Here is a 21,300-nt window from a genome sequence, read left to right as displayed (position 1 = left end):
TTGTGGGTACGGTCTTGATTGCTTTACAGTTTTATTGTAGGCTCTGCTGCTGATACAGAATAAAGGCATACGGCTGTCAAGGGGTGGGCAGAACATACAAAGTCAGAACTGTAAAAACCGCTTCAAAATATAAACTCGTTTTGGGGATTCACCGTGTCAAAGGCTGCCCCTACGAATCCCTTTGGTGTAGGACAGCGAAGCTCCCTCTGAAACGTAGACGAAGTCCACGTACTACTGCTGTCACACACACTCCTCTCTGACCACTCGACTGACTAGTCTAGTCTCAAGCACCCACACTAGTCACCACTCACTCCTGTCCCCTCGCAGGCAGGTTACTGAGGTCTGTCTCACACGAGCACAAAGCCAGTGTGGGCCACCGGGGCCCCACGAGCACACATCCCCATCAACAATCTCACACGTCCCTTGACCAATCACGACATCAAGCACTCCCAGAAGGCTCTGCGCTGTGGAAAAACCAGAGGCCAAGACACAGAGGCATGGCGGCGGGGATGCTGGGGTGGCAGGGTTCCTGCCTGGGGGCATGGGGCCAGAGCAGAGCTGGCGTCCCAGTCAACTTTAAAGGCAGCAGAGGAAGGAAGGGGTTCCAGAGAGCTGTGGTCTGTGATCTCTCAGGCCAGCTGGCCTTCCGGGAGTGAGTTTAAAAAAGGGGGGGTCAGGAGCCAAGAACAGAGCTGGGCACCCTGCCCATGCAGGGCAGAAGACCAGGATCCCAGCAAGCTCCCCATCAAAGACCAGATCGGAAGTGCCCCTGACAGAGCGCTGCCCAAAGGTAGGCTAGCAACGACCACGTGGCGGCTCGAAGCGCACCAGGCCCTGCGCTGCTCTGAGCCGTGAGCCACGGAGCCCTGCGGGCCCAGGCTTCTGGCAGAGCTGAGCAGGCTGCCCGCCAGGCTGGGGTGGGGGTGGGGGTAGAAAGCAGCACATAGAAACCTCTGGTGGCCACCAACTGCAGGACCGCTAGGGCAGCTGTCAACCTGAACCCCAAAGGGCATCCGAGCAGCTCAGTCAACACCCAGGACAATAAATACTGCGACAAAGCTTCTCACGTAAACTTCATTCCACTCACACCTTCCCTCTGAGAACCGAGAGAGTCCGGCTCCAAGGACTCTGGGGGAGAGACTGGGGCAGTCAGCCCGCCGTCAGCAAACAGCACGCCGTCATCTGGCTTGCCGTTTCAGCAAAGTCTCCGTGCTCCGGGAAGTGGCAGGTGCGGGAGCCTGCGGGGAGGGTCTGAGTGTGGCTGGCGAGTGGGGGGTGGGGAGGGGTCCACGTGCCTGCTCACTGGTGCAGGAGGGCGCGGTCGTCAGGACGTTTGATGTGGATCCTCCGTACGCGCTCGATGCGTTCTCGCTCGCGCTCCTCGTCCTCATCCAGGTGGTGGGAGCGGCCAGCCGCCCCACCCGTGGCCTCCAGCAGCGCGTTGTCAGGCTCCCGGCCGTCCTGGGCCTCGTACAGCAGGATATTCAGGGTCTCCTCGTAGATCCGGGCCTCAGGGAACTCAACCTGTGTCGCCGCAAGACAGGGGCAGGGGCGTGAACGGCAGTCACGCCGCCCGGCAACCCAGCAAGGCCACCTGGCACCCTCCAGGCCCCGGCAGCCACCTTTCCCAGGTGGCCAATCACTAAGGGACACAATGGCAGAGGTCCTCCAGGAGCCTGCGCACACAGACGGGTGTGACACATGCACGTCCCCTCAAAAGGGCACCCAGGAGGTGGACCGGTGCCCAGAGCACAGGACGGGCGTGAGCCAAGCCCTGGGCTCCAAGCTGGGCACACAGACCAGCATGTGGTTAGCCTTTAACAGAAACCTTTAAACACAAGCTGGCCCGTCAGACTCTCCTGTGCCTTCTGCTTCCACAGAACTATAAAGAACGAGGGAGGGCAACCAACTAGTTCACACAGACGTGGAGAAGGTTGGTAGGTTGGTAGTTAATTCGCCGCTACTAACAGGCAGAGCCCAGCCTCTAAGTGGAGCTAAAGGCGGTGTCGAGTGGCCTTCAAAGCAGCCGTCTTTCTGAACGGGCACCCTCTGGGGACCCTCCTGCTGGGTAAAGGGACAATTTGTGTGCTGCGCTGTGGGGTCACTGTGCTGGGGGCACGAGGACTCCCAAACCAGCGGTGAGCTTGCCGACTGTCCCTGACTGCTCCCCCCAGCTCCCCAAAGCTGGGCAGCAGGCCGGACAGGACTCCGAGACAAGCTCGCCCTGGCGGCCACAGCATGCGGAAGAGCAGGGTAAACAAAGCCAGCTTTCCGACCAGGTGACGGACGAGCCCTGGGGGAGCAGGAAAGACAGGCACTTGTGAAGGCGGGAAGCATGAGAAAGCACCTCTCAGCACGTCAAGTGAAGGTCAGTGGCCGGGAGGTGGGGCGCCTCCTAGAAGCATGAAGCCCTGGTTCACCTGCAGGGTCACGTCAAGTTTCCTTGTGTCCCGCAGCGGCAGGATGACTGCGGTGCCGTCAGCGCCTGTGCTGCGGCAGGGCTCAGCCTCCACCCAGACCCAGCATCTGCGTCACCGGTGTCACCGCGCTAAGAACTATGAGCCTGTTACCCAGCCTGAGCCACATGTCAAAAGTGGCCAGCTTCCTCAGCACCACTGACCACTGAGAAACTCAAGTACATCCTGGTGGCCTCTGTCAGTGTCCCTGCACGCCGGCAGCCAGCGTCAGAATCCGCTGAGCCTCCCAGCTGCCTGGCCATCTCACATCAGCCCTGGCTTGGTGAGGCCCAAGGCCCCAAAGTCTCACGACGCCTTCTCCCAGCCCCCTCACTGAGTCTACCCTGTTAACGTGGACAGGAAGCTCGTCCTCACCTTGGTCTGCTTCTTCTCTGTGGCATAGACGATGGAGGTGCAGCAGACCTCGGCGATCTTGCGGCCCTGGCCGTAGAAGGACCAGCAGCAGATCTCATCCCCGAGGACGTCCTTGATGAACAGGACCCTCCCATTAAAGCGCAGAGACAGTTTGTCAAACAGTTCGATGTTTTTCAACATGTTGTCATCCGAATTACTGCAAAAGAGCATTTGATATGGTGACCACGGGCTCACTTCCCACCTGCTGGGTCACGACCTCACAATAAAGAGAAAGGCGCTACCATGCCACTGCTCAAAGAAGGGGACGGCTTCTTTGGGGGTGACGTAAATGTCCCCAGGTAGGTAAGCAGAGATGCCTGTGAACATGTAAAAATCCCTGACTTGCACACCGTGAGATGTGTGGACTAGAGAGGCCAGGAGACAGCTCGCACACTACAGCACACACACTGATGCCCACGGACCTGGGTTCAAGGAGCCTCCCAAGTGCTGGGGCACAGCAGTCATCACCAGGGCCGCTCTCCCGCTATGCTTGTCTCGGGGTAAACAGGGAAGCTCACGGGGTGAGAAGTCCTGGCAGAATAAGTAAATGCTTAAATAGATGGTGTGAATGACGGGGCCCGGGAGGTGGCACAATGAGTAGGCACTGAACGTGGGAGCATAAGGTCCTGAGTTCGATCCCCAGCATCCCATGTGCCAGAGTGATACCACTCTACCTTGTGTTAATACATATGTGAAATCTCAGAACTCTGTGTCTGTCAGCCGTCTGTCTATCTGGGCATCCTAGAGGTGCAGGACAGCGCTCATCTGAAGGGGACAAGAGGAGCAGGACCAGGCTGGCTGGGCAGAGGTTGGCCCAGCAGGTCAGTGTTTCTGCTGACGGCTTACCTGGTATACGAGTATTTGTTGTTACTTCTGTTGTAGAGCAACTTCACGGCTGGCTGTGGGTTGTTAAGACAGAGGAAGGACAGAGTTACTTGGAGCACGGGTGCAATAGACCAGCAGCTTCCCACAGGGCCAGGCCCTGCCACCGGACCACAGACTCAGCGGACCACCGATTTCCACAGGGCAGACACACACACAGCCTGCCGGCTGGGGCAAGACTGAAAAGACCGCATAACCCAATCCCAGGAGAACATGGTAGGATGCCATGCCCGGCCCTTTGCTCAGGCTTTGCTCAGTAATGATAAATGTCTTCACATCAAGACTTATTCAGAAGCACTGCCCTCATTTCCAGCAGCAGAAAATATACCACAAGGGCACGGCCAACATACCTTATTTGATGTCGCTATAAGTTTCTGCTCTTCCTTGGAAGAGGTGATGACTGGGACTTTGCAGAAGGGTTCATAAGTATCTTTGTTCTGCTGGAACAAAACATGTTTTCAGTCTGGAAGCCTGCCCAGCACCGGACTACTCAGGCTGGCCTGGCAAGGGAGGAGGAGGACTCTTAACACTAATGAATTAAGAGCAGAGCTGAACTTTCCCACACGCCTGCTCTTTGGTCTGGGCTATCTTCTTTTTTTTTTTCCCTTTTGTTGCCCTTGTTTTTCATTGTTCTAGTTATTATTGTTGTTATTGATGTCGTCATTGTTGGATAGGACAGAGAGAAATGGAGAGAGGAGGGGAGACAGAGAGGGGGAGAGAAAGACAGACACCTGCAGACCTGCTTCACCGCCTGTGAAGCGACTCCCCTGCAGGTGGGGAGCCGGGGCCTCGAACCAGATCCTTCACCGGCCCTTGCGCTTTGCGCCACCCGCGCTACCGCCTGACCCCCTGGTCCGGGCTATCTTCTGGCAGGGTGCTCAGAAGCACCGCCTAGATGCCACTCAGAAAGAAACACGAAGCAGAGGAGCAGGTCATGGGAGCGCCGGCCTTGGGCTGCACGTGACCACGAAGCGTCACAGCACGGGCACCTCTGATGCTGCGGTGTCTCTGAATGAAACCGCGTCCCAAGAGCGGTAACGCCGTGCTCCCGTTAGAGTGTACACATTACTGTGCCGAGTTCAAGCCCTCAGTCCACACCTGCGAGGGAGAAGCTTCAGGAGTGACAGAACAGGGCTGCAGGTCTCTCCTTCTGTATCTCCCTATCTGTCTCCATCTCTCACCTCTATTTTGAAAAGAAGAGGAGGCGGAAGAAAAGGAGGAAGAGCAGCAGCAGCAGCAGGAGGAGGAGGGGGGCAGCTGGGTGGTGGCACACTCAGCTGAGCAAACATGTCACAATGGACAAGGACCCGGGGTCAAACCCCAGGTCCCTACCTGCAGGGGGGAAGCTTCAGCAGTGAAGCAGTGCTGCAGGTGTCTCTCTCTCTCTCTACCTCTGCCCCCCGCCTTCCCTTTCAATTTCTGTTTCTATCTTGAATAAATAAAATAGTAAAGAGAAAAGAAAAGGGGCCGGGTGGTGGCGCACCTGGCTGAGTGCACGTTACAGTGCGCAAGGACCCAGGTTCGAGCCCCTGGTCCCCACCTGCCAGGGAAAAGCTTCACAAGTGGCGAAGTCAGGTTGCAGGTGCCTCTCTGTCTCTCTTCCTATCTCCCCCTTCTCTCTCAATTTCTGGCTGTCTCTTTGCAAGACATAAATTTAAAAAGGTGATTTTAAAAAAGAAGAAGAAAGAAAAAAGGAGAAAAAAGAAAAAGGTAACAGAATGGACGGCCAGGAACAGAGCGGTCATGCCGACACCAAGCACCGCTATAGCCCTGGAGGACTGCACAGCTGAGGGGTGTGGCTAGGCGGTGTGTGGACTCGAGTCCACTTGTCTGTAGCTGCTAGGAGATGAGGTCAGAAACTCAAGTGGCAGCACGTGGCCGTACAGAGATACGGACGTAAACAGAAGCCCCGAAGGAAGAGGCGAAGAGGGCAGCGTGACGGCAGCACGTGTGAGCTCAGCCTGCGGCGCTGTGACCAGCCTGAGGGGCCCTGGTCTCTGCCCTCAAAGGCGGCTGCTGCCCGTGTTGTGTCTGGAGGCATCTGCAGGGACCGCAAAGGATTTGCTGTCACTGGATTCCTCCCCCAGTGGGTCCGGCCCCAGGGCCGGCTGAGGAAGCAGGGGTGTCTGTCACGACCAGGCTGGGTGTCTGTGCGCGTCTGTACGTGAGGTGAGCCAGTCTCCAGTCGGGGAAATGAGGGAGAGCAGGTGCACGAGCCCTGGTTACGGGCGGCCACTAGGAGCAGGGCCGGCTCCGGGGCTCACTCTCACACCCCTGCAGGGAGGCGGGCACTGCCCTCACTGCGTAAGAGGAGACAGCGTGATGCCTACTTGTAGGGCGGCCTGGCACTCTTCCACCAGGCCCTGGACCAGGTAGTACTTGGCTTCTGCCAGCAGCTCCTCGATCTCACGGCGGCTCTCAGGCAAGGGCACTGCCCCGTCTCGAAGGTAGTTGAGGATGGTTCCAAAGTGCTTCCCGCAGCGGTCGATGAGGATCCAGCCTGCGGGAGGCAGAGGGAGGGCTGGTTCCATGGCTCAGGGCTCCTGGAAGGTGCTGCCGGGCTGTCCCCTGGCTCCTCCATCGCCCAGCGAGGGCAGGACCACTGAGAGGCTGCGGCCTCCCCTCGCCAGGGCGGCACTGCCACCGCCCTCGGGCCCTGCTGGCTGGGGACAAGCACACCCAATCTCCTGCAGCCTTGGGGCCCCACCTCAGGGGACCCTAGGCCTGAAGGAAAACACCCCGAAAGCCCCTCAGGTGAGGACATCCCAAAAGGACACGTCCATTCCGCGTGGTCTATGGGTCCAGGCCACCATCCAACGACAGGGAACAGAATTATCTGCCCTCTTTTAACAATGCCTCCCCACACAGCCCCCCAAGTGACAGCCTCACTTATCAGGAGGTAGACTGTGACCTCTGGCCCCTGAGGATGGCCCCCTGACTCACCATCCCCCTTCCCAAACCTGCGTGCCTCGGCTGGTGACAGTGGGAGGGAGACTGTGGCCCTCGAGCAGGCCAGTCTAACAAGGGGGGCGGGAGCCACGTCCCACCTGCTGGCCAGAACCAGGCGCAGCGGACGCCTCCTGGGATGAGGCCCGGATGCCACCCCTCCACTTCCCAGTGTCACGGGCCTGCGACTCACTGGCTCTATGTCTACTGAGACACAAGCAGACGTATCTGGAGGAGAGCTGGAAGCAGGGGAGAGGAGGTAGCAGAGGGAGGGAGGAGGGGAACCCAACAGAGAGCTCTCCAAAGCACACGGGAGCACTAGGAAAGCTCCCGGCCTGGAGCAGCAGGGCAAACTCAAGCAGAGGCTTCTCAGCACCAGCGCACAGGCAGGCAGGAGGGTCCCACAGACGGGCTCCAGCCTTGACTTCCTGGCCCTGTGTGGGAGAGGGGGCACATCTCCGCCCTGACGCCACGGGTCCCCGCTCCCAAGTGCTGGATGACTGGCAGGGGCCACCAGGAGCAGCAAGGGTTTCTTCTGCATATCCAGAGTCACGCAGCCTCCAAGCCCCTTGTGTCCCGAACCAGCCCGACCGAGAGCCCTGTCGGGGTGCGGTGCATGGCTGGCGTGAGGTCCGCCCTGAGTCCAGGTCACTGGCCCCTTGTCACAGGCCTGCTCTCCTCCCTGCAGTCCCTGACTGGGGCATCCGCTCCTGTGCTTCCGAGGGCAGCGAGATGAGCACACTGAAAAGGCGTGGCTTGGGCCCAGAGCCCTGCGTCTGAAGAAGGAAGAAACCTTTACTAGTGGAGTAGTCATGTCACCCCGACAGCCACCCCTGCGCGGGAAGGACTCTGTCACACGGCTTCTAGTCCCCATGGACAAAGTCCAGACTTGGTCTGTTCTGCAGCAGGCAGCTGGGCAGGGACCCCGAGAGGACTCTGTGACTCCAGTCAGCCGGGGCAGGCAGGAAGACTGGACCTGCACTGTCAGCCCCTGATGCTCCAAGCAAAACCTGAAACACTGTTTCTCTGAGAAATACCCTGACTGTCAGAGAATGCTAAGTCCCCCACCGTAAAGCGAGCAGCACAGGCCCACAGGTTGGCCAAAGGTGAAGGACACCCTCCAATCTCCCCAACCCCAGGCATGCATGGGGGCGGGGGGGGCTCAGACAGCGTTGCTGACACTCCCAAGTGGAACTAGACCCAAAAGAACAAGAGATCTGACAGGAAGCGCCCCTCCCCAGACAGGAAGAGGTGGCAGAGCCTGTGTCAGCTGTGACAGCGACCACTCAGCGCCCTGGAAAGAAAGGTCCCACCCGCCTCTGCAGGCCAACGCACAGACAACTCCCAGGCTGCAGGGAGGGTGGGTCATGAAATCAGTCATTCAAGTGACAGCCCCCAGTTTCCACAGCTGAGGAGACACACCATGACACCGGGCTCCAGCTCAAGAATGCTGCCAGGAAATGCCTGTGGCGAAGGAGTCGTGCTTTGGACAAATAAGGGCAAAGGAGCCGGGAATGCGCCCTGAGGTCTCAGTTAGCAGCCGGACTGGGGCACATGCTCCCTGCGTTCAAAGCAGGCGCCTGTCTCCCTGAGACTGTCGGCTCAAAGGCCTAGCACGGGGAGCAGAGGAAGTCAGGCAGCTGTGTGCCAGGGGGCATCTCTGCCACTGCCACAGAACACAAGGACCCGACGAGCCCCAGGGCTGAAGGCCCAGTCAGGGGGCTGGAGAGCAGGCCAGGGGTTCGAGGCAGTTCTGAGGCACCTGGGAGGGCACTGACTGCCTGAGCCCACTTACCAAAGTGCCTGAGCACTTCACGTCTCTGCCTGCAGTTACCCATTAGAAAAGGTGCCCCACACGGCTGGCATGAAGGCATGAGAATGAACATGAGTGCCCAGCATGATGGCAGCTGTGTGGGCAGCCCCTGGTCTGAGAGGATGAGCCCTTTGCCCAGCCCACCACGTCCACCGAGAGGAGCAAGGATGGGTGGCTCTCAGGGCACCTCGGGGCGGCTTCTTCTGGGCTCAGGGGGCCGATCCCCCAACTCCGCCAGCAAGTGAGCAAGTGTCACCCTCCCACCCAGGGAGCTTTCACTGAGCCCTCCTGACCAAGTGGCAGGTCCCAATCTAAGTCACCTGAGGTGCGTTACCAGCTCAGATTCTAGGAAGTGGCCTCACTGCAGAATCAAACTCCAGCGCGCTGAGCAGCGGCCCTAATCTCCATCTTTAAACGGTAAGAATCGGAGACATCGCTAGGCTTTGCCAACTGCTCTGAGAGGTAAAAGTCACCCCTGGGGCCGTAGCAGTGCAGTGGTGATGCCAAAAGCCTCTTGTGGCTGAGGTTCCAAGGTCCCAGGTTCAATCCCAAGCACGACCATAAGCCAGAGCTGAGCAGGCTCCGTTAAAGACAACGCGAGTAGCTGAGAAACAGTCAGAGGCGCCCCGCAGGTGTCAGGACTCGTCACCACAGCACATCTGTCACGCTGGCAGCCGTTCAGAGGCCTGACGGTGTCCAGACACTGGGAGCACAAAGCACCTAGAGGCTGCACCCACCCCAAGCTCCTGGGACTCAAAGGGCGGGGAGGCTGGAGCGCCATGCCGCAGCCTGAGGTGGCCGACCCGGGAGGCCCGAGGTGACGGGAGGGCCAGCAGCAGAACAGAGCGACAGTTCCCACCAGCTGACCCCACACACGCACAGCAGAGCAAGGCCAAAGGGTCACAAAGCGCACGGCTCTGCCCTGTGCCCGGCCCCCCTGGCACTGACGGCGGCTTCAGTGCTGTGGCCTCTTTCACTCTCTCTGGCTCTGTCTCTTCCTGGGAAACATCACAAGTGACAGGATCATGTTTCAAAGCACACCAGGGACCCACTGTGTCGTCACATCGACAGCGGCTGGCACAGTGGCTCAAGGGTTCGTGGAAAGGGCACATCAGTGGTGCCCGAGCTGGGAGCTGGGAGCCTCCCTGCAGAGCGCCCAGTGCCCGCTGGCCCCCGCCCCAGGCCTCTGCTGGTGGTGCGGGGGCACCGGGCCTTTGCCCCAAGGCTGACTCCTGACGAAGCCGAAGCGGAACTCTGCGAGTGGCCCCAAAGGTGTCGAGTGCCTATCTGGGAGGGAGAAGGGCAAACAGGTGGTGAAGAGGCAGGCGCCCTGCCAGGCCGGGCAGTGCTTCACTCCTGGTGAGTCAGCACACGCTGCCTGTGGCATCTGATCAACTTTAAAGCGCACCCATCTCAGACCTTCCAGGCAGCTGGAGGCCCGGCAAGGTCAGGGCAACACCTGGCTACTAGATCCCCCCACAACTCACACCTCACACTGACATCCCCACTGGTTTCTAGGCAACGGGGGCTGGCAAGGCGAATGCCCTCTGAGGCCCCAGGTTCAACCCCCGCACCACCATAAGCCAGAGCCAAGAATTGCTCAGGTCGTAGCAATAGTAATGAACAGCGTTGACAGAATGTCTTCTTTTGGGGTAGACAGCATAATGGTTATGCAAAGAGACTCATGCCTGAGGCTCCAAAGTCCCAGGTTCACTCCCCTGCACCACCATAAGCCAGAGCTGAGCAGTGCTCTGGTATAAAAAAAAGAATGTCTTCTTTTCTAGTCTGTGTTCCCCCTCATTCCTCCCAAAAGCATTAGCAGGAGACCATGCAAGGGGGGCACTGCCCCAAGCAGAGTGGAGACAATTTTACCACGAAGGCGCTGCCCGGGGCCAGGCGATGGCATCGGAAGTGAAGAGACCACTTCCAGGTGCAGGAGCCCAGCCCAGGGACTGTGCCGTGAGGGCCGGCTCCAGTGTCACTCGGACGGCAGAGCAAGGAAGCGCGGACTCAGCAAGTGGCAAGAGGAGTGAGTCACCCCCTCCCGCTGACTCCCCAGAAGTGCCCCGTTTCTCGGGACACCAGAGCAGTGGGTGGGTCAGATGGACCCGGCCGTGGTGGCTTCGCCTTTCCCAGCACCGCAGCCTCCGAAGTGCTGGCAGGAAACACCCCCACCAGCAGCCGGCACCATAGCCTCCGGAAGGACTGCTTGAGGCTCCATCAGAGAGAGTGGTGAAATGCCCCCAGGGGAGCCTTCCACAGGCCAGAAAGGGAAAAGGGTGCAGCTCCAGAGAAAGAACAAAAGGGCGCAGAAGGGGCGCTGCTGGGCTGGCCCGGAGGCGCTCGGCGAAGGGCAGCCCGGGGCCGCGCCCATGCTTCTCGACTGCGCCTCCCTGCGCCTCCCGGCGCCTCTGGCTCTACACCGTCTGGGCAGGGGCTGCCAAGAAGACCGCACTTCCCCTTCACATTCAGTGCAACCCAGCTGCCTTCTTGAGGCCCGGAGACTGGGTGGGCAGGCCGGAAGTGAGGCCACAACAATCCCAGGCTCCAGATAAGGTCTGCTTCCTTCTGGGCTGGGATGCTATTGTCTCCACTTCCACTGCCACTCCCAGCAACGACGCGGCAAGGGTCCAAGGGGACCCTCCCGCTACTGAAAAGCTTCATGTTTTCTGTGCGAGACCCAGAAGGCAGCTCTGGGCTCTGACTTCATTCACCCAAGCGCAAGGGAAACCAGGGAGGGAGCTGGACGCCCACTTTCTCTTCTCCAGGGCACAGAGGCAACACCAAGCAGCCCGCAGCCCACAGAACCATGCTGTGACCCTCTGGGGACATAGGGAAGGTCCAGGCCTTGGCCCCGGCCCACCCGCTGTGCTCACACCAGCCCCTCACCAGGTGGGGCGTCCCTCGGGAGTAGGAGAGGGGGTGCTGATGGCTCAGGGGCCAGGCTTCTGGAAGGGATTTTACAGAGTGTCGTGACCTTTGCCGAACAGCTTCCACCAGATGAAAAGGGGCACTGAACGCACACCCGGCCCCCCAGGGGTATCAGTCCAGACAGGCCGAGCGACATCCTGCCCTGAGTCGGCACACCCAGTGGAGAGCTGTAAAAAACCCAAGTGAGCCCTGGAGCCCCGTCCTGGGACATCAAGAATCCTTGGGGAGCTTCGCTCTGAAGGCGCAGGATCCCCACCGGGAACTGGAAGGGGACGGGTGAGGGTGGCTGGTGCGGCCTCCCTCTCACAGCCTCTCGACCGTGGCCTGAGCTGGGCAAGTGACATTCCCCAAGTCACTCAGCTCCGAGATGGGGAGCCCTGGCACGCCGACCCGCCCCCGCCTCCTGGCCAGCGCGGGACCCGGCTCTGACCTTCGCTGTCGGTGAGCACCTCCATGCGCCCGCTGAACATGGCCTTCAGCATGGTGTCCTGCTTGGTCAGCGTCTGCATGGTGGTGTAGTACAGGGCGCCGCCCACGTTCAGCTTCACATACTTGGAGCTGGGGCTCGTGCCTTTGAAGGAGGTGGTGCGGGTGGCAGCCGCCGGCACTGCTGAGCTCACCACGCTTTCTCCTGACATCTCTTCCTGCCGGGGAGAAGACACAGGTGAGCGGGGCCCGCACCGCCCCGGGCCAGGCGCACCTCTGTCAGCCCAGGGGCACCTCTGTCAGCCCAGGGGCCGAGCAAGAGCTCAGGTGAGTTCTGCTGCTCCCACGACACAGCTCACTGACCACGCAGGCTTCACCCAACAACTCTGCAGAGCTCAAGTGGGCCAGCAGGGTGGCAAGTGGTGGGCGCTGGGGTGCCAGCTGTCCCCCGAGGCACCCCCACCCCCCACCCAGTCTCTCCCTGCCCCACCTAGACAGCCACATGCACTGACCTCACCTTGCTGATCCTGTGGGCACGAGTCTGCCCTCCTGCCTCCTACACACACACACACATACACACACACACACACCCCATGATGTGATGGCATCTAGGTCAGCTAAAGCACTGCCCAGTTCCGGCTACATTTCCCAATTGTCCTCACCACTGAATAGTAAAAAGTGCCATCATTCACATGACTCACATGTCAGAAGGCTCCTGTGAAGCTGAGTGGGATCCCAACTACCACTCCTAAGCTGTGCTACAGGGAAAAGGCTTTCTGACGACTAACAGACATAAAACCTCTTGGATTTGGATTGTGGCTGGGAGGTGGCTCAGTACATAAAATATCATCGAACTCTCAGGCACGAGGTCCTGAGTTCAACCCCTGGTACCGCATGCGCCAGAGTGATGCTCTGGTGTGTTCCCTCTTTCTCACAGATATACCTAAAAAGGTTCTACAAGAGACGCTCCTGCCTAAGGTCTGTGGTTCTAAGTTAAGCTCCAGCACCACCATAAGCCAGAGCTGAGCAGAGCTCTGGTTTCTCTGTGTCTTCTTCTCCATATTTCCCTCTCATTAAATAAAACATTTTTTTAAAAGTAAAAAAAAAAAGAAAGAAAGAAAGACCCTCCTGGAAGCAAATTATTGCAAAATGAATGACTTCTTATACCAGCAGTGGCCCAGGTCCTGTGCTGGCCTGCCTGCTTGCCCAGCAAGCTCTGGGGCACAGCAAAGAAAGGCAGGCAGCACGTGACCTAAGCAGGCCAAGAAGACCGGCACTGCGGGCACGTACGTGGTAAAACACTTGCTGGATGAACAGGTACAGCCCTGGCTGGAGAAGTCCAAGGGCAGGCTGAGCCTGCGCTGCCGCGGGGCACGGCACTGAAAGACAGCCAAAACTGGCCTGCCACCCCCAAGGAGGCCACGGGGCTCCTGCCTTCACAGCTCACTCCCTCGGATGGGCGAAAGCAGACACAGACTGGACCACCTGTAATTATGTCTGAATGCCGACAAAAAAACAAGAGCCTTGCCCGAGTGAAAATGACCAAGCACCCACTCCCCTGGCTAACGTGGGTCACCAGCGTCCTCCTGTCTTCTCGCCGCCAGCAGTGCAGTCACCGAGCCCAGAGTTAGGCCTGCTTCCTGACTGCGGCCCACACAGAGCAGAACCTCTCCCTGGCCCCCACAGAATCACCCAGCACTGGCCCAAATCCTTTCTGGGCCACCCTCCCCCCACCACTACTCCCTCCAGGCAACATGACCCCACCTCTGTTTACCTGGAAGTACATGCCTCTGTGGTCTGGGCTGGAGAAAACTGACATCATGAAACCATCTCAAACGACCGTTTGTTGAAAAGGGGCTGCCTTTAAAAGTTCCTTATAAGGGAGTCGGGCTGTAGCGCAGCGGGCTAAGCGCAGGTGGTGCAAAGCACAAGGACCAGCATAAGGATCCCGGTTCGAACCCCGGCTCCCCACCTGCAGGGGAGTCGCTTCACAGGCGGTGATTCAGGTTTGCAGGTGTCTATCTTTCTCTCCCCTCTCTTTCTTCCCCTCCTCTCTCCATTTCTCTCTGTCCTATCCAACAACGACAACAACAATAATAACTACAACAATAAAACAACAAGGGCAACAAAAGGGAATAAATAAATAAAATAAATATTAAAAAAAATAACTTTAAAAAAAAAAGTTCCTTATAAAATGTGTGTAGCTAGGAACTAATTCACATGCGGTCTCACCGCTCCCAGGATGGTATTTTCACCACAGCAGCAGAGCTCCCCCACAAGGTGCCAGGACTTGAACTTGGCAAGTCACACACCCTACCCAGTGAGCTAGCTCCCTGGCTCCTTTCAAAAAAAAAAAAAAATTCACAGATGGACTGACTAGAGAGAGACGCACCAGAGCACTGCTCTCTCAAGTCCTCCGCTCTACCCACTGGGCCCCTTTCCCTCCCTCTGTATGTGACATTTAAAATTGGTCAAACACAAATGCTGTTGTTAAAGTGGGACCACAGCAGAGACCCTCCTCCTACCCCACCTTTGGGAGCTCACCTTCGGGGGGTCAGGGGGTCAGGGCCCTGCAGAGTAGAGCAGGAAGAATGGCCTCCTGGGAACAAAAGTGTCCGTTCAGGGAGCTGCTCCTGCCTCATCGTGTGGAAACGGCACAAGAAGGCAGCTTTCACGAGCTCAGGTCCCGCTCACCGGAGGTCTCTGTGGCCTGGTGCCAAGAGGGAGGGGCTGGAAGCCCCCCTCCCAGGCTTCTCTGCAAACAGTCCCCACAGCCCAACACCAATGGTCTGCACCAGATCCCCCAGAAAACTCTGTCCACAGAGGAGCTCATGGAAATAAAAAGAAAACTCTCAAGGGTCAGCCAAACGGCTTGCGGGGGGGGGGGGGGGGGGTTGCTCTGGCTGTGTGCAAGCAAGGCCTCCGCTGCCCCGGGGAAGCTTCCTGCTGCGGCTTCTGCCAACAGTCCGGCCGGGCAGGGGACGAGAGAGCTCTGAAGCCCCAACACAGGGAGGAGGCGAGAAGCTGGCAGCTGCAGATCTGCTCTTCTCTGAGGCTCGGCAGCAGGCAATGAGCACATGAGGAGCATGCCCTGAGTGGATGTGCTTCTCAGCACCCATTTCAGAGCAAAGCTGTTGTTTTGGTTTGGTTTTCTGACTGCTGCCAGGGTCACTGCTGGGGCTTGGTGCCAACACAATGAATCCACAGCTCCTGGCAACTCTTTTTTTCTTTTTCTTTCATTTTTCTTTTAGATAGAGGCAAAGAGAAATTGGGGTGGGGGGAGGCGGGAAAATTGGGAGGGAGGCCTGATACAGCACTTCTTCACCTCTCTAACTTCCCCCAAGCAGGCAGGCCACAGTTAAGGTGTGCCCTCTACCAGGTGTGCCAGCTGAGTCTCTTCTGCTCTCAGTTCACCCAGTAATGAATGGATATGACTGGAGAACGGGCTAGCATTCTGTAACAGACAAAAAAAAGTCCAAGAACACTACGTGTTTCTGCTCCCGGCCCCTCTGGAAGACCAAGCACATCTGTACAGCCTGCAACCAGCACAGCCTGGCCAGCCGCCCTCCCCCCACCTACCAGAGATGGGCTGTTCGCCTTGCTAGCACCAACTACACCTGAAATCCAAGTCATGCAGAGAGGGGCCCCTCGCCATTCCCAGCATGTGGGTTCAGGAGCCACGGCCGCCAAAGCCCAGGCACCTCCCAAAGTGAGTTAGGGTGGAGGCGGGTCAGTCGCCTGGGGGGCACGAGAACACAGGGAAGACAGTGCGTTCTTAACCAGCTGCGGGGGTCTGAGGGGACGGCGCGGCCACCTCCGTCCCAGGGCTGCCGTGAGGGGAGCCACAGAGCACTCAAGCCGGGCTCCCAGGAGAATGCTCTCAAAACCTTGTCTGAGCCTGCTCCCAGCTGTACAGACAGCCGACGCGGGAGATAAGCTAGAGACTCCAGACCCTACAAAGCAGATCTTGCTGACAGCACCCCTTCAAAGGCCAGTCACCTCAATTCAAGGGGAGGAGGCTCTTGGAGATCGGCTGTGCTGATGTCCCTGCGCCTGAGTTACAGTGAGCTGAGGGCACAAGCGGTGGGCGTAGGCCTTTCATAGCAACCTCTCCACAGACAGACTCTGGCTTCCTTTCCTCACGAGACCAAAGCACCACTCCACCGGTTAGAATATCCGGTCTGGGGAAAAGCAGAGTCTCTTCAACAAATGGTGTTGGAAACAATGGGTTGAAACATGCAGAAGAATGAAATTGAATCACTGTATTTCACCAAATACAAAAGTAAATTCCAAGTGCATCAAGGACTTGGATGTTAGACCAGAAACTATCAGATACTTAGAGGAAAATATTGGCAGAACTCTTTTCCGCATAAATTTTAAAGACATCTTCAATGAAACGAGTCCAATTACAAAGAAGACTAAGGCAAGTATAAACCTATGGGACTACATCAAATTAAAAAGCTTCTTCACAGCAAAAGAAACCACTATTCAAACCAAGAGACCCCTCACAGAATGGGAGAAGATCTTTACATGCCATACATCAGATAAGAGTTTAATAACCAACATATATAAAGAGCTTGCCAGACTCAACAACAAGACAACAAATAACCCCATCCAAAAATGGGGGGAGGACTTGGACAGAATATTTACCACAGAAGAGATCCAAAAGGCTGAGAAACACATGAAAAAATGTTCCAAGTCTCTGATTGTCAGAGAAATGCAAATCAAGACAAGAATGAGATATCACTTCACTCCTGTGAGAATGTCCTACATCAGAAAAGGGAACAGCAGCAAATGCTGGAGAGGGTGTGGGGTCAAAGGAACCCTCCTGCACTGCTGGTGGGAATGTCAATTGGTCCAACCTCTGTGGAGAACAGTCTGGAGAACTCTCAGAAGGCTAGAAATGGACCTACCCTAGGATCCTGCAATTCCTCTCCTGGGGATAGATCCTAAGGAACCCAACACATCCATCCAAAAAGATCTGTGTACACATATGTTCTTGGCAGCACAATTTGTAATAGCCAAAACCTGGAAGCAACCTAGCTGTCCAACAACAGATGAGTGGCTGAGCAAGTTGTGGTCTGTATACACAACGGAATACTACTCAGCTGTAAAAAATGGTGACTTCATCATTTTCAGCCGATCTTGGATGGACCTTTAAAAATTCATGTTAAGTGAAGTAAGTCAGAAACGGATGAATATGGGATGATCTCACTCTCGGGCAGAAGTTGAAAAACAAGATCAGAAACAAAAACACAAGTAGAACCTGAACTGGAGTTGGCGCATTGCACCAAAGTAAAAGACTCTGGGGTGGGTGGGTGAGGAGAATACAGGCCCATGAAGGATGATAGATGACATAGTGGGGATTGTATTGTTAAATGGGAAACTGGGGAATGTTATGCATGTACAAACTATTGTACTTACTGTTGAATGTAAAACATTAATTCCCCAATAAAGAATTAAAAAAAAAAAAAGAATATCCAGTCTGTTCGGTCGTTTCTGTATGCTGCTGGGGATAGGACAACCCAGGGCCTCTGGCATGCCAGGCAGGTGCTCTGTCACTGAACCCGGTCCCAGGTCTTAGGATCCGGGAGGTTGGGGAGGTGAGGCAGATTTGGTTGCAAGAAACAAAAGCGATGATTAATGCTTGAGGTACTCATTACTACTCGTTCTATTCGATCAGAAAAGAGGTGCAGTGCAGCCAGGAGGGTAAGTCGAGGCTTCTCTTCTCAACTCTGCTGAAGATAAGGTTGCTGATGTGGCTTCCCATTTAAAAAAAAAAAAGGCAGAAAGACCGGGTACCTCAGAGGGGGCTGCTTTGCCAGTGCCTGGGCCCGGATGAAGCCCCATGTCACTGGGAGAAGCTTTAGTACCCTCTCTCCTCTGTGCCTATGCCCGTCTTTCTATCCGAAAAAGTCAACTGGAGCAGTGAGTGATGAAGAGCAGTGTTTCTGGTAGTGACTAATATATGGGGGGGAGGGTGGGGGGGATAGCCATGGAGATCTGGCTGTAGCTGGTCTGGGGCTGTGGCTGGGCAACGATTCTTTTTGCTCCCCTAGTGGATGCCAAGGTGCCGGCCCACGGATACGGAGAGCTCAAGGCGGGCACCTTCATCAGGGTACAATTAACTGCACGGTTTGGAGAAGCTCTCCATCGGGTCAACCGGTAATATGTGAAGAATCAAAAAAAAAAAAAAAAAACACACAAAGCATCAAGAAAAAAAGCCTCTGCTTCATGACTTCAAAGCCACAGACAGGAAGTACTGTCCACGGGCCTAAACAAAGGCCTGTAGGGGGGGGGGGGGAGCCACTGGCTTGCAAAGGGACCCAGGCCGCAGCAACAGGAAGAAGGGCACCATGTCCCTCCGCGTGTAGCCACAGGACTGCTAGGGTCTGACGCAGGCCCTGCTGCACTGCTTGGTGTGACATCCAGAGCAGGCCTGAGGCTCAGCTTCCCAGGGGATAGTGGCGGAGGAAGAGAGCCCACGGAGCACGCATGCTACCGTGTGTGGCACCTGGTCCCCTGTGCGGGCCTTTCTGCCCCCAAGCTCTCCTGAAGACCGGCCGTTTCCAGTCCGGCTCACCTGGGCACAGGTAGCCCGACCATTACAGGCCCAAGACTCACTGCTGGAACTTCGTCAACTACAAAGATGACCCAACTGATGGCACTTCTACCACACAGAGACACCTGCTGGCTTCCTTTGTTCCCCGGAACTAAGTTCAGTCCGATGACCGAGGCTCTGCTGCACCCCAAACTTGCTAACAGGGCAGCTACTGCTGCTTCAGGGTCCTGCTGAATGATAGCCTCGGTCCGTGTTTTGCACACAAACTACTGACCTATCCCCATGGTGAGGAGAAAGAGCTCGATACCGCTCCGGGGGAGACAACGAAGAGACCTACAGGGGTCTTCAGCCTCCCGCACTACGATCCAAGTTAAGAAATCCCACGGTCCGGGAGGTGGGGCAGTGGATAAAGCACTGACTCTCAAGCATGAGATCCTGAGTTCAATCCCTGGCAGCACATGTACCAGAGTGATGTCTGGTTCTTTCTCTCTTCCTATCTTCCTCATGAATAAATAAAAGATCTTAAAAAAAAAAAAGAAAGAAAGAAATCCCTGGAATCTTCTGCCTGTTAAAACCAGACTAGTGGGTGTGTCCAAGGACCTGGGTTTGAGACCACCCCGAGAGGGAGTGCTTCAGGAATGCTGAAGCAGTGCTGTGGTGTCCCCCACACCCCCAATCTGCAACAATAAGGCTGGGCCAGGATCGGTGTAGGTGGGAAGCCGATGGACGGCCCCCCACCCAGCCTGATTCGGCAGTCTGTGTCAGAGCTGCACTGCGGGCCATTTTTGTTTATGTATTCATTTTTGGTGGGTATGTGGGCCAGGGTTGCACCAGCACGATTCCACTACTCCTGGCAGACTCTCCTTTTTCCACTTAAAGAGCTAGAGGAGAAAGAAGACACCACAGCGCCTGTTGAGCATGGTGCTCCCCGGGCTTGACCCCAGGTCCTTGGCAGAGCAAAGTGTGTTCTATCCCTAAGGCCCTGCCTAGCCATTTCTTTCCTTCTATTTATTTTTAAATTAGTGATTTAATATCGGTTTACAAAGTCCCAAGATAACAGGGGTCTAATTCCACACCGTTCCCACCACCAGAGCTCTGTGTCCCCATCCCCTCCATTGGAAACTGCAGTGGTTCTCCCAAGGTCACTGACATGGGTTGACTTTTTCTTTTTTTTTTTGACTCCAGGGTTATTGCCTGGCTCGAATCCACTGCTCCTGGAGGCCTTTTTTTTTTTTTTTTTTTTCCTTTTGTTACCCTGGTTGTTTTACCATTGTGGTTATTATTACCATTGTTACTGATGTCATGGTTGTTGGATAGGACAGAGAGAAATGGAGAGAGGAGGGGAAGACAGAGAGGAGGAGAGAAAGACAGACACCTGCAGACCTGCTTCACCGCCTGTGAAGCGACTCCCCTGCAGGTGGGGGGCCGGGGGGCTCGAACCGGGATCCTTAAGCTTTGTGCCATGTGCGCTGAACCTACTGCGCTACCGCCCGACCCCCGAGGTGACTATTACAAGTCTGAATTTATATATATTTGTCCTTTCTCCCCCCCCCCCCCCCGTGGCCCTGCCTCCTCTCCTCTTCCTTCCTAAGTCACGCCCACACCTGCCACTACTTCCCAGTGCCCGTCCCCGTCCTTTTTTTCCTCTTCTCTCTCCCGGGGTCCTGATGAGAATTGGGAGCATGGACCCAAATTCTTTCGGGGGTCGGGGGGGGGGGGGGTGGGGGGTGGGGGGGAGCAGCAGGTGGGAGGTCCGGCTTCTGTAATGGCTTCTCCGCGGGACACGGGCGCTGGCAGGTGGATCCACACCCCCAGCCTGTTTCTGTCCGTCCCTAGTCGGGGGTCGTCGGGCTCTGGGGAGGGAGGGAGGGAGGCCCCGGGGCACAGCGGCCATTTCTAGCAAGTGCTGGAGGGGGGGGGGGGGATCCGGGGCGTGACAGCTTCGGGTCTACACCGCACGGACACGGGCTGCCTCGCCCGCTGGGTGCTGCGGGGTCGGGCGCGGGGCAGGACGCGGGGCTCTGGGGGGCTGAGCTCGGGGGTCCCCGCCCTCCGCCCTCCGCCCTCCGCGGCACCCCGGCTCCGTAGGTGTGGCCACCGCGGGCCTCCGGGGCGGAAGTGACGGGGGGGGGGGGCGGCGCCCAGGTGCCCCCACCCCCACCCCCACCGCGGGGCCCGACCCGCGGGTGTAGACGCCCCGAGCCGCTTCCAGGACACCCGCTCCCCCCCGGCCCCGACGGCGCCCCCAAACGCCCCTCCTCGGTGGCATCTCTTTGTTCTCCGGCCGAGCGCTCGTCCGCACCAGGACGGGCGCCCGAGACTCGGGGACACCCCCTCCCGCCGCAGAGACCCCCCCCCCAGGTCCGGGAGCCACGGCCCGGCCCCCCGATCGCCGGGGGTCGCCTCGGGCCCGGCCGCGCCCCCTCCCCAGGCGGCCCCCCGACCGCCCCTCCCCAGGCGGCCACGGCAGCTCGTCGCAGCCCCCCTTCCCCGTCCGCTCTGCAGCCGCCCGGACCCCCGGAGCCTCCCAGCCCGGGCTGTGCCTCCCTCACCATGAAAAGCCGGAGGGCGCCGGAGTCTCCGCACCCGGACTAAGGGAGGCAGGAAGCAGCCAGCTCGCGCGAGCCGAGCGGAGGCGGGGCGGGGCGGGGACTTCCGGCGCGCACGGCGACTTCCGCCCCGCAGAGGGCACCGTCCTCAACCCTCCGCCGCGCACCCCGAGCGCGGGCAGCTCCCCTGCCGCTCCCTTGGCCGGGATGGGCTGCCTCTCCAGGGCGGCCGGTTCCAGCTCCTCGCCCGCGTCCGCAGGCCCTCGCGGAGGGGACCAAGACGCTGGCGGACGTGCTCCCAGGCGGAGGCCGCTCGGCGGA

The 21,300-nt window shown here is 57.7% G+C and overlaps 1 protein-coding gene across 3 annotated transcripts; it reads right to left on the bottom strand.

Annotated features, from left to right (window-relative positions):
• KCTD10 (potassium channel tetramerization domain containing 10) lies at positions 1–21,116 on the bottom strand. Of its 3 annotated transcripts, none has more exons than XM_016189183.2 (7): positions 20,983–21,116; positions 11,873–12,086; positions 6,083–6,252; positions 4,103–4,192; positions 3,717–3,769; positions 2,832–3,027; positions 1–1,524 (listed from the first exon to the last, which is right to left on the bottom strand). In XM_016189183.2, exons 1-7 carry the CDS (start codon positions 20,983–20,985, stop codon positions 1,300–1,302), a joined length of 951 nt encoding a protein of 316 aa, XP_016044669.1. In that variant the 5' UTR covers positions 20,986–21,116; the 3' UTR covers positions 1–1,299. The 3 variants fall into 3 exon arrangements, with proteins under 3 accessions (XP_016044669.1, XP_007525311.1, XP_016044671.1); XM_007525249.3 differs by having other exon boundaries at positions 4,103–4,189; XM_016189185.2 differs by lacking the exon at positions 20,983–21,116 and adding an exon at positions 14,413–14,447.
• Positions 21,117–21,300: the final 184 nt, after the last annotated feature.

Source organism: Erinaceus europaeus, chromosome 6 (assembly GCF_950295315.1).
Source record: "Erinaceus europaeus chromosome 6, mEriEur2.1, whole genome shotgun sequence".
In the NCBI taxonomy this organism is placed as follows: Eukaryota; Metazoa; Chordata; class Mammalia; order Eulipotyphla; family Erinaceidae; genus Erinaceus; species Erinaceus europaeus.
Note: the sequence above shows the minus strand (reverse complement) of the source record. Positions and strands in the feature narration are given on the sequence as shown.

Coding starts and splice junctions, on each gene's coding strand:
- KCTD10 (XM_016189183.2), bottom strand. Junction 6,253..11,872: donor GGTGCTCACCGACAGCGAAG/GTCAGAGCCGGG, acceptor TGCCTCCCGCAG/GCTGGATCCTCATCGACCGC. Junction 4,193..6,082: donor AGTGCCAGGCCGCCCTACAA/GTAGGCATCACG, acceptor GTTTTGTTCCAG/CAGAACAAAGATACTTATGA.